The sequence below is a fragment of the Lissotriton vulgaris genome, chromosome 12 (genome assembly GCF_964263255.1).
Source record: "Lissotriton vulgaris chromosome 12, aLisVul1.2, whole genome shotgun sequence".
In the NCBI taxonomy this organism is placed as follows: domain Eukaryota; kingdom Metazoa; phylum Chordata; class Amphibia; order Caudata; family Salamandridae; genus Lissotriton; species Lissotriton vulgaris.
The window spans coordinates 802,573,857-802,586,598 of NC_141700.1; the positions used below are offsets into that span (position 1 = coordinate 802,573,857).

Consider the following 12,742-nt stretch of genomic DNA (forward strand, 5'->3'; position numbering starts at 1 on the left):
CTCCGCGACGACCTACTGAGGCCAGTGTTGCCTTTGTTCGGGCTATTATTTATTTATTATTTATTTATAAATTATTTATTGATTCATGGGGACGTAATGTCTTCTCTTCTTCCAGTGCAGCCTTGCAGGTGCTCAACACTTTGTGTGTGCTGACCATGGCTACTTCCAGCCTGTGGGATTCTGTGGTCCCTTCTTCCTCATGTCTCTCATGAGGGGGCCCGTGCTGATCTGCGGGGCCATGTGTTGGATGGTAGAGAGTTGGCCGCGTTTATTCTTCGTGCGGCTTTGGATGTTGCCGATGCCCGTGCTATGGCCACTTCTGTGGCTCTCCCTCGCTATGCTTGGCTACGCGATGCTGTTTTTCCTGAAAATATTAGAGAGCGTCTGGTCGACTCCCTTTTGACGGGGTCCTGCTGTTTAATACTCATGCAGACTCCGCCATTCAGGGTCTTCTTGCGGGGCTCCGTCCCCCCCCCCCCCCCCCCCCCCCCCTAAGTAGGTTGTTTTCCTGATCCTCTGGGTCTTGGTGGGAGGCGTTATCCCACTTGCTTCTACTTTTGGGTTTTGGCCCCTCTTTTCAGTTGGCTGCTGGTTCAGCCCCCTTTTTTGGTGAATAGGTGTTTTTATCTGCTTACTAAGCCTTTTGTGGTTTGTGCCGCAGGTCTATGGTTTTGTCCTCTGATGCAGGATTGTTTTTTCCCTAAGAGTGGTTCCCATGCTTTCTTGCGACGTGTCCTAGTCTATGTGGGGTACATGTAGCTATTGTATAGCCCTCTCTTACGCTTAGAGGGTGTGGGCTCCCCTTGCGGGTTCCTCGCCCCTCCTGGTGTTGCTGCGTTATGATGGTGCGGTCTTTGGTCCTTACTGGGGCATAGCTTGGCCATCTATGGTTTTGTCCTGCAGTGTTTTTGCCCTTCGCCTGCCGTTTGCTCTGTTCCTCTGTCTGGTGTTTCTGAGGGAATAGTTTTCCTGTGTGGAGGCCTGGTACTTCCTTCTTGTTTCTGCTCTTAACTTATAGCTGATCGGACTTCTTCATGGATCGGTTCTGTCCGGAGCGGTCCCCTTTGGGGGTGTTTGAAACGTTTTGCTAGCCTTAGCCTTGTTTGGACTGGGCGTTTAGTTTCGTGGCGCCTGGCAGCGGCTGCCCCACCTTCTGTTCTGTGTGGCCAGAGGCCTTGGCGTGGGCCCTGGTGCTCCTTCTTCTTGTACTGCGGGGTCATTGTGAGGGTACGTTCTTATTTTGCCTTATTGCTGGGGCACTGTTCTGTCTTGTCTGTTGACTTCGAACTATGATGGGCTCGACTACCCTCTGTACTGGGTACGTTTCCTGGTGGAGGGCTTTGCTGTGCTTCTGACTCTTCTCCTTGGAGTCTATGGGTAGCTTTTCTTCCTCTGTACTCCTCTGTGGTGCCTGTTCTCTTGGGGCATCCGTTGGAGGTTCCTGGTACGTTAACTGGCCTTGGGGTGTTCTGGCCTCCTTCGTATTGCCTTGTTTTCTCCTGTTGGTGGAGGCTGGATGGCCCCTTTGTCGTTCTAACACATCCCCTTGGGGCAGGTGTTCTTCCACGTTGCTGAGGTTCTCTTCCGCTTAGGGCCTGTGACTCCTCCCCTGTTGCAGTGGACTGGTTTTTTTTCCCCTGTCCCCGTGACTAGTCCACTATTGGGGGTCTTGTGCTCTTTTGAGCTGTAGAGGTCCTCTCTCAGACCCTCCTCCCCCTTGGGTATGGCTACGGTATCTATTCCACGTTAAGCATTCTGCAGCTAGTAGTCTCTATCAGATGTATGAGTTACTTACCTTCGGTAACAATGTATCTGGTAGAGACGATTCTAGCCGCAGATTCCTCCATGGCCCGCCCTTCCTCCCCGTTTATGCGAGGACACCTTTCGGTCTTCTGTACTCGCCTGCTTCAGGGCGGTGGTCCTCTGCGGGTGTCCCCTTTTCTTACTCCCTCCCTAGAGGGATGCTCGCTTTGTTGTTGTTGTTGCTGTTCCATTCCTTCCTTTCTGGTGATGGGTGGGCGAATGCCTGGGTAATTTTGCACCCATGCATTAGATCTCCAATGTAGGGTTTGTTGAGCCCTGCTTCCTAATGTTTGCTTGCACTTCTGACTCTTACAGTCCTTGAGGTTGAGGTTCCCTGGCTGGGTCTCACCCTGCAGTTCTTTTAAGAGATCCCCCCCCCCCTGCTGGTGTGGTTGGGGGATGACTTGTCACTGCTCTTCCATTCTGGCTTGGAACCCTTCTTGGTTCCGGGCGATGGATGCAGACTTCTTCATCTGCTGTGCCCTTTTTCACATGCCTTCTGCCTCTAAGGAGGCTGTTATGTTGGTTACAGACTTGCTTACAGTAGCTATGCTCTATTCTTTCATTCCATGAGTTGGTGCCTTAGTACCTGGCACTGTTCTGGATGGTTCTGTTCCTCACCATTTGTTTCTCTCCCGTTCTGTATAGCTGGGTTTTTGCACACTGTTCCAGTATTCTCACAGTTTTGTTTGTGATTGAGGGCTCCCCGTTGTGGTGCGGAAAGTTCTCCGAAAACAACTGACATAGGTGTGCGGGGGTGGGACTTGTGTATCCTCGCTGACGTCACGAACGCGGACAACGTCAGGGCGGAGTCACGTGGTGCTGTCCCCCCTGGCGCGCAGGAGAGCTGTGGCAGAAAAGTTTCCCTTATCCAGTCTCACGCCTGGGGATAATTCTACGTAAAGGAATCTGCGGCTAAAATCGTCTCTGCCAGATACCTCGTTACCGAAGGTAAGTAACTTGTACTGTCTGACTATGAAAGGTTCAAGTAATAAGCATGAATTGTTGGTGTGAGACTATGGAAGGTTCAAGTAGTAAACATGAATTGCTGCTGTGTGACTATGAAAGGCTCAAGTAATAAACATGAATTGCTGGTGTGTGAGTATGGAATGTTCATGTAATAAACATGAATGGATGGTGTATGACTGGAAGGTTCAATTAATAAGCATGAATTGCTGCTGTGTGACTATAGAAGGCTCAAGTAGTAAACATGAATTGCTGCTGTGTGACTATAGAAGGCTCAAGTAATAAACATGAATTGCTGCTGTGTGACTATAGAAGGTTCAATTAATAAGCATGAATTGCTGCTGTGTGACTATAGAAGGCTCAAGTAGTAAACATGAATTGCTGCTGTGTGACTATGAAAGGTTCAAGTAATAAACATGAATTGCTGCTGTGTGACTATAGAAGGTTCAAGTAGTAAACATGAATTGCTGTTGTGTGACTATAGAAGGCTCAAGTAGTAAACATGAATTGCTGCTGTGTGACTATAGAAGGTTCAAGTAGTAAACATGAATTGCTGCTGTGTGACTATAGAAGTTCAAGTAATAAACATGAATTGCTGTTGTGTGACTATAGAAGGTTCAAGTAATAAACATGAATTGCTGCTGTGTGACTATAGAAGGTTCAAGTAGTAAACATGAATTGCTGTTGTGTGACTATAGAAGGCTCAAGTAGTAAACATGAATTGCTGCTGTGTGACTATAGAAGGTTCAAGTAGTAAACATGAATTGCTGCTGTGTGACTATAGAAGTTCAAGTAATAAACATGAATTGCTGTTGTGTGACTATAGAAGGTTCAAGTAATAAACATGAATTGCTGCTGTGTGACTATAGAAGGTTCAATTAATAAGCATGAATTGCTGCTGTGTGACTATAGAAGGTTCAAGTAATAAACATGAATTGCTGCTGTGTGACTATAGAAGGTTCAAGTAATAAACATGAATTGCTGTTGTGTGACTATAGAAGGTTCAAGTAATAAACATGAATTGCTGCTGTGTGACTATAGAAGGTTCAATTAATAAGCATGAATTGCTGCTGTGTGACTATAGAAGGTTCAAGTAATAAACATGAATTGCTGCTGTGTGACTATAGAAGGTTCAATTAATAAGCATGAATTGCTGTTGTGTGACTATAGAAGGTTCAAGTAATAAACATGAATTGCTGTTGTGTGACAATAGAAGGTTCAAGTAATAAACATGAATTGCTGCTGTGTGACTATAGAAGGTTCAAGTAATAAACATGAATTGCTGCTGTGTGACTATAGAAGGTTCAAGTAATAAACATGAATTGCTGCTGTGTGACTATAGAAGGTTCAATTAATAAGCATGAATTGCTGTTGTGTGACAATAGAAGGTTCAAGTAATAAACATGAATTGCTGCTGTGTGACTATAGAAGGTTCAAGTAATAAACATGAATTGCTGCTGTGTGACTATAGAAGGTTCAAGTAATAAACATGAATTGCTGCTGTGTGACTATAGAAGGTTCAAGTAATAAACATGAATTGCTGCTGTGTGACTATAGAAGGTTCAAGTAATAAACATGAATTGCTGCTGTGTGACTAGAAGGTTCAAGTAATAAACATGAATTGCTGCTGTGTGACTATAGAAGGTTCAAGTAATAAACATGAATCGCTGCTGTGTGACTATAGAAGGTTCAAGTAATAAACAAGAATTGCTGTTGTGTGACTATGGAAGGTTCAATTAATAAGCATGAATTGCTGCTGTGTGACTATAGAAGGTTCAAGTAATAAACATGAATTGCTGCTGTGTGACTATAGAAGGTTCAATTAATAAGCATGAATTGCTGTTGTGTGACTATAGAAGGTTCAAGTAATAAACATGAATTGCTGCTGTGTGACTATAGAAGGTTCAAGTAATAAACATGAATTGCTGCTGTGTGACTATAGAAGGTTCAAGTAATAAACATGAATTGCTGCTGTGTGACTATAGAAGGTTCAATTAATAAGCATGAATTGCTGTTGTGTGACTATAGAAGGTTCAAGTAATAAACATGAATTGCTGTTGTGTGACAATAGAAGGTCCAAGTAATAAACATGAATTGCTGCTGTGTGACTATAGAAGGTTCAATTAATAAGCATGAATTGCTGTTGTGTGACTATAGAAGGTTCAAGTAATAAACATGAATTGCTGCTGTGAGACTATAGAAGGTTCAAGTAATAAACATGAATTGCTGCTGTGTGACTATAGAAGGTTCAAGTAATAAACATGAATTGCTGCTGTGTGACTATAGAAGGTTCAAGTAATAAACATGAATTGCTGCTGTGTGACTATAGAAGGTTCAAGTAATAAACATGAATTGCTGCTGTGTGACTATTGAAGGTTCAAGTAATAAACATGAATTGCTGCTGTGTGACTATAGAAGGTTCAAGTAATAAACATGAATTGCTGCTGTGTGACTATAGAAGGTTCAATTAATAAGCATGAATTGCTGTTGTGTGACAATAGAAGGTTCAAGTAATAAACATGAATTGCTGCTGTGTGACTATAGAAGGTTCAAGTAATAAACATGAATTGCTGCTGTGTGACTATAGAAGGTTCAAGTAATAAACATGAATTGCTGCTGTGTGACTATAGAAGGTTCAAGTAATAAACATGAATTGCTGCTGTGTGACTATAGAAGGTTCAAGTAATAAACATGAATTGCTGCTGTGTGACTATAGAAGGTTCAAGTAGTAAACATGAATTGCTGCTGTGTGACTAGAAGGTTCAAGTAATAAACATGAATTGCTGCTGTGTGACTATAGAAGGTTCAAGTAATAAACATGAATCGCTGCTGTGTGACTATAGAAGGTTCAAGTAATAAACAAGAATTGCTGTTGTGTGACTATGGAAGGTTCAAGTAATAAGCATGAATTGCTGCTGTGTGACTATAGAAGGTTCAAGTAATAAACATGAATCGCTGCTGTGTGACTATAGAAGGTTCAAGTAGTAAACATGAATTGCTGCTGTGTGACTAGAAGGTTCAAGTAATAAACATGAATTGCTGCTGTGTGACTATAGAAGGTTCAAGTAATAAACATGAATCGCTGCTGTGTGACTATAGAAGGTTCAAGTAATAAACAAGAATTGCTGTTGTGTGACTATGGAAGGTTCAAGTAATAAGCATGAATTGCTGCTGTGTGACTATGGAAGGTTCAAGTTATGCTGGTTTATTGTTGTTGCTTGGCCACCTTTCCTCTGAGCTCGTTGTGTTCTGCATCCTCTTTTTAGGGGTGAACCTTCTGGTTGGGACAGAGAATGGACTGATGCTTCTTGATCGTAGTGGACAGGGGAAGGTGTACAGCTTGATCAACCGAAGGCGTTTCCAACAGATGGACGTTTTAGAGGGTCTCAACTTGCTCATAACCATCTCTGGTAAGGACCCCCCTTCAGACTTTCTCGGATGACGGGTTCCCAACCCAGCAATAAGTCACACCACATTCCCAACTCCATTTGTAATCCAAACATGGACAGCACTGCTGAAATATTGTCTCTTCCTCTGTTCAACCTGAAACCGACACACACAAGAGCTACGTCCTGTGCTTGCCTCTGTTCATCTTAGTGAGATTTTTACTCTTGTGCAGGACCTGTGCTAGCGCACCGTACTCGGAGACTTCTCCTTGATCTCCATTCCATAGTGTCACTGTCCCTAGGCACTCACATTCCATAGTATCACTGTCCCTAGGCACTCACATTCCATAGTATCACTGTCCCTAGGCACTCACATTCCATAGTATCACTGTCCCAAGGCACTCACATTCCATAGTATCACTGTCCCTAGGCACTCACATTCCATAGTATCACTGTCCCTAGGCACTCACATTCCATAGTATCACTGTCCCTAGGCACTCACATTCCATAGTATCACTGTCCCTAGGCACTCACATTCCATAGTATCACTGTCCCTAGGCACTCACATTCCATAGTATCACTGTCCCTAGGCACTCACATTCCATAGTATCACTGTCCCAAGGCAGTCACATTCCATAGTATCACTGTCCCTAGGCACTCACATTCCATAGTATCACTGTCCCTAGGCACTCACATTCCATAGTATCACTGTCCCTAGGCACTCACATTCCATAGTATCACTGTCCCTAGGCACTCACATTCCATAGTATCACTGTCCCTAGGCACTCACATTCCATAGTATCACTGTCCCTAGGCACTCACATTCCATAGTATCACTGTCCCTAGGCACTCACATTCCATAGTATCACTGTCCCAAGGCAGTCACATTCCATAGTATCACTGTCCCAAGGCAGTCACATTCCATAGTATCACTGTCCCTAGGCACTCACATTCCATAGTATCACTGTCCCAAGGCACTCACATTCCATAGTATCACTGTCCCAAGGCACTCACATTCCATAGTATCACTGTCCCTAGGCACTCACATTCCATAGTATCACTGTCCCAAGGCACTCGCATTCCATAGTATCACTGTCCCTAGGCACTCGCATTCCATAGTATCACTGTCCCTAGGCACTCACATTCCATAGTATCACTGTCCCTAGGCACTCACATTCCATAGTATCACTGTCCCAAGGCAGTCACATTCCATAGTATCACTGTCCCTAGGCACTCACATTCCATAGTATCACTGTCCCTAGGCACTCACATTCCATAGTATCACTGTCCCTAGGCACTCACATTCCATAGTATCACTGTCCCTAGGCACTCACATTCCATAGTATCACTGTCTCAAGGCAGTCACATTCCATAGTATCACTGTCCCTAGGCACTCACATTCCATAGTATCACTGTCCCTAGGCACTCACATTCCATAGTATCACTGTCCCTAGGCACTCACATTCCATAGTATCACTGTCCCTAGGCACTCACATTCCATAGTATCACTGTCCCAAGGCAGTCACATTCCATAGTATCACTGTCCCAAGGCAGTCACATTCCATAGTATCACTGTCCCTAGGCACTCACATTCCATAGTATCACTGTCCCAAGGCACTCACATTCCATAGTATCACTGTCCCAAGGCACTCACATTCCATAGTATCACTGTCCCTAGGCACTCACATTCCATAGTATCACTGTCCCAAGGCACTCGCATTCCATAGTATCACTGTCCCTAGGCACTCACATTCCATAGTATCACTGTCCCTAGGCACTCACATTCCATAGTATCACTGTCCCTAGGCACTCACATCCCATAGTATCACTGTCCCTAGGCACTCACATTCCATAGTATCACTGTCCCAAGGCAGTCACATTCCATAGTATCACTGTCCCTAGGCACTCACATTCCATAGTATCACTGTCCCTAGGCACTCACATTCCATAGTATCACTGTCCCTAGGCACTCACATTCCATAGTATCACTGTCCCTAGGCACTCACATTCCATAGTATCACTGTCCCAAGGCAGTCACATTCCATAGTATCACTGTCCCTAGGCACTCACATTCCATAGTATCACTGTCCCTAGGCACTCACATTCCATAGTATCACTGTCCCTAGGCACTCACATTCCATAGTATCACTGTCCCTAGGCACTCACATTCCATAGTATCACTGTCCCTAGGCACTCACATTCCATAGTATCACTGTCCCTAGGCACTCACATTCCATAGTATCACTGTCCCAAGGCAGTCACATTCCATAGTATCACTGTCCCTAGGCACTCACATTCCATAGTATCACTGTCCCTAGGCACTCACATTCCATAGTATCACTGTCCCTAGGCACTCACATTCCATAGTATCACTGTCCCTAGGCACTCACATTCCATAGTATCACTGTCCCAAGGCAGTCACATTCCATAGTATCACTGTCCCTAGGCACTCACATTCCATAGTATCACTGTCCCTAGGCACTCACATTCCATAGTATCACTGTCCCTAGGCACTCACATTCCATAGTATCACTGTCCCTAGGCACTCACATTCCATAGTATCACTGTCCCAAGGCAGTCACATTCCATAGTATCACTGTCCCAAGGCAGTCACATTCCATAGTATCACTGTCCCTAGGCACTCACATTCCATAGTATCACTGTCCCAAGGCAGTCACATTCCATAGTATCACTGTCCCTAGGCACTCACATTCCATAGTATCACTGTCCCTAGGCACTCACATTCCATAGTATCACTGTCCCAAGGCAGTCACATTCCATAGTATCACTGTCCCAAGGCACTCGCATTCCATAGTATCACTGTCCCAAGGCAGTCACATTCCATAGTATCACTGTCCCTAGGCACTCACATTCCATAGTATCACTGTCCCTAGGCACTCACATTCCATAGTATCACTGTCCCAAGGCACTCTCATTCCATAGTATCACTGTCCCAAGGCAGTCACATTCCATAGTATCACTGTCCCTAGGCACTCACATTCCATAGTATCACTGTCCCTAGGCACTCACATTCCATAGTATCACTGTCCCTAGGCACTCACATTCCATAGTATCACTGTCCCTAGGCACTCCCATTCCATAGTATCACTGTCCCTAGGCACTCACATTCCATAGTATCACTGTCCCAAGGCAGTCACATTCCATAGCATCACTGTCCCTAGGCACTCACATTCCATAGTATCACTGTCCCTAGGCACTCACATTCCATAGTATCACTGTCCCAAGGCACTCACATTCCATAGTATCACTGTCCCTAGGCACTCACATTCCATAGTATCACTGTCCCAAGGCAGTCACATTCCATAGTATCACTGTCCCTAGGCACTCACATTCCATAGTATCACTGTCCCTAGGCACTCACATTCCATAGTATCACTGTCCCTAGGCACTCACATTCCATAGTATCACTGTCCCTAGGCACTCACATTCCATAGTATCACTGTCCCAAGGCAGTCACATTCCATAGTATCACTGTCCCTAGGCACTCACATTCCATAGTATCACTGTCCCAAGGCACTCACATTCCATAGTATCACTGTCCCAAGGCACTCATATTCCATAGTATCACTGTCCCTAGGCACTCACATTCCATAGTATCACTGTCCCAAGGCACTCGCATTCCATAGTATCACTGTCCCTAGGCACTCACATTCCATAGTATCACTGTCCCTAGGCACTCACATTCCATAGTATCACTGTCCCTAGGCACTCACATTTCATAGTATCACTGTCGCTAGGCACTCGCATTCCATAGTATCACTGTCCCTAGGCACTCCCATTCCATAGTATCACTGTCCCTAGGCACTCGCATTCCATAGTATCACTGTCCCTAGGCACTCCCATTCCATAGTATCACTGTCCCTAGGCACTCGCATTCCATAGTATCACTGTCCCTAGGCACACCCATTCAGTAGTATCACTGTCCCTAGGCACACTCATTCAATAGTATGACTGTCCCTAGGCACTCACATTCCATAGTATCACTGTCCCTAGGCACTCACATTCCATAGTATCACTGTCCCTAGGCACACCCATTCAATAGTATCACTGTCCCTAGGCACTCACATTCCATAGTATCACTGTCCCTAGGCACACCCATTCAGTAGTATCACTGTCCCTAGGCACACTCATTCAATAGTATCACTGTCCCTAGGCACTCACATTCCATAGTATCACTGTCCCTAGGCAGTCACATTCCATAGTATCACTGTCCCTAGGCACTCGCATTCCATAGTATCACTGTCCCTAGGCACACCCATTCAGTAGTATCACTGTCCCTAGGCACACTCATTCAATAGTATCACTGTCCCAAGGCACTCACATTCCATAGTATCACTGTCCCTAGGCACACCCATTCAATAGTATCACTGTCCCTAGGCACTCACATTCCATAGTATCACTGTCCCTAGGCACACCCATTCAATAGTATCACTGTCCCTAGGCACTCACATTCCATAGTATCACTGTCCCTAGGCACTCACATTCCATAGTATCACTGTCCCTAGGCACTCACATTCCATAGTATCACTGTCCCTAGGCACACCCATTCAATAGTATCACTGTCCCAAGGCACTCACATTCCATAGTATCACTGTCCAAAGGCACTCACATTCCATAGTATCACTGTCCCTAGGCACTCACATTCCATAGTATCACTGTCCCAAGGCACTCACATTCCATAGTATCACTGTCCCTAGGCACTCACATTCCATAGTATCACTGCCCCAAGGCAGTCACATTCCATAGTATCACTGTCCCAAGGCAGTCACATTCCATAGTATCACTGTCCCTAGGCACTCACATTCCATAGTATCACTGTCCCTAGGCACTCACATTCCATAGTATCACTGTCCCAAGGCACTCACATTCCATAGTATCACTGTCCCTAGGCACTCACATTCCATAGTATCACTGTCCCTAGGCAGTCACATTCCATAGTATCACTGTCCCTAGGCACTCACATTCCATAGTATCACTGTTCCTAGGCACACCCATTCAATAGTATCACTGTCCCAAGGCACTCACATTCCATAGTATCACTGTCCCAAGGCACTCACATTCCATAGTATCACTGTCCCTAGGCACTCACATTCCATAGTATCACTGTCCCAAGGCACTCACATTCCATAGTATCACTGTCCCAAGGCACTCACATTCCATAGTATCACTGTCCCTAGGCACTCACATTCCATAGTATCACTGTCCCTAGGCACACCCATTCAATAGTATCACTGTCCCTAGGCACTCACATTCCATAGTATCACTGTCCCTAGGCACTCACATTCCATAGTATCACTGTCCCTAGGCACTCACATTCCATAGTATCACTGTCCCTAGGCACACCCATTCAATAGTATCACTGTCCCAAGGCACTCACATTCCATAGTATCACTGTCCCAAGGCACTCATATTCCATAGTATCACTGTCCCTAGGCACTCACATTCCATAGTATCACTGTCCCAAGGCACTCACATTCCATAGTATCACTGTCCCTAGGCACTCACATTCCATAGTATCACTGTCCCTAGGCAGTCACATTCCATAGTATCACTGTCCCAAGGCAGTCACATTCCATAGTATCACTGTCCCTAGGCACTCACATTCCATAGTATCACTGTCCCTAGGCACTCACATTCCATAGTATCACTGTCCCAAGGCACTCACATTCCATAGTATCACTGTCCCTAGGCACTCACATTCCATAGTATCACTGTCCCAAGGCACTCATAGGCATGAACGAAATTACATCTTAGCCTTTGCCACAATTGATACATTCACTGCTCTCAACCAACATTTCCTGACTGATACAAATCCTGTGAACGATAACTTGAGGCATGTCAATAACAAGGTGGCAATACACAGCAAGCCTTCTGCCCGGAGCACAGCGTTGGAGCTACCATAGTAACATTCTGAGTAGGTGCTGGTCTCCTGACTCCTAAACGTTTCTGTTGTCTTTGTCTTGACAAATGGGGTCATCATTGACATCCAAACAGCATGTATCAATGTCATTAGAAGGGTCTAGGGCTGGTTCACTGCGTTCATTTTTAAAATTCCAGTCCGCTAGTTCCTGTCCCCGGCAGAGTGCTGCATGAATGGAGGCTTCGATGCTATTTTTATCGTCTGTATGTAAGGAAATGCCTCTTTTTGTATGGTAAACCACAAGTTTGGGACTGATGCTGCTGGTTTTTGGACTCAGGAAGTGCACTAAGGCCTGTTAAGCAGACCTCAGTGCCTCTGTCCTTACCCTTAAGCTGGTATGTCAGATTGCAGCACTCATTGTGCCACCCTCCACCCTGGGTGAGACACGAATAAAACAAGACTACCAGCCTGCCAATTGCAGACTGGAGGAGCAGTTTAAATTGCTGACCAGACTTTACCATTTAAGTAATGGCAAAGTCAGACCTCCCCCTGGTATGTGTTCAAGTCACACCTATGTCAGACCTATAGAGTCCTAAGGCAGGGTGCAACATATCCCACAGGTATGAACATGTAATTTTACATGTTCCGGTAGTAAAAACACTAAACTGTACTTTTTTACTGTGGAAAAGCTTGGTCACCCAATTGG

At 45.1% G+C, this 12,742-nt stretch overlaps 1 protein-coding gene across 6 annotated transcripts in view; it reads left to right on the forward strand.

Annotated features, from left to right (window-relative positions):
- The window catches only part of MINK1 (misshapen like kinase 1), a 675,548-nt gene that overhangs the window by 597,617 nt on the left and 65,189 nt on the right, over positions 1-12,742 (forward strand). For all 6 annotated transcript variants that reach the window (XM_086946234.1, XM_086946236.1, XM_086946233.1 and 3 more), the window contains one exon: positions 6,036-6,179. In XM_086946234.1, the coding sequence (XP_086802360.1) occupies positions 6,036-6,179 (144 nt within the window). The remainder of the gene's footprint in view (positions 1-6,035; positions 6,180-12,742) is intronic.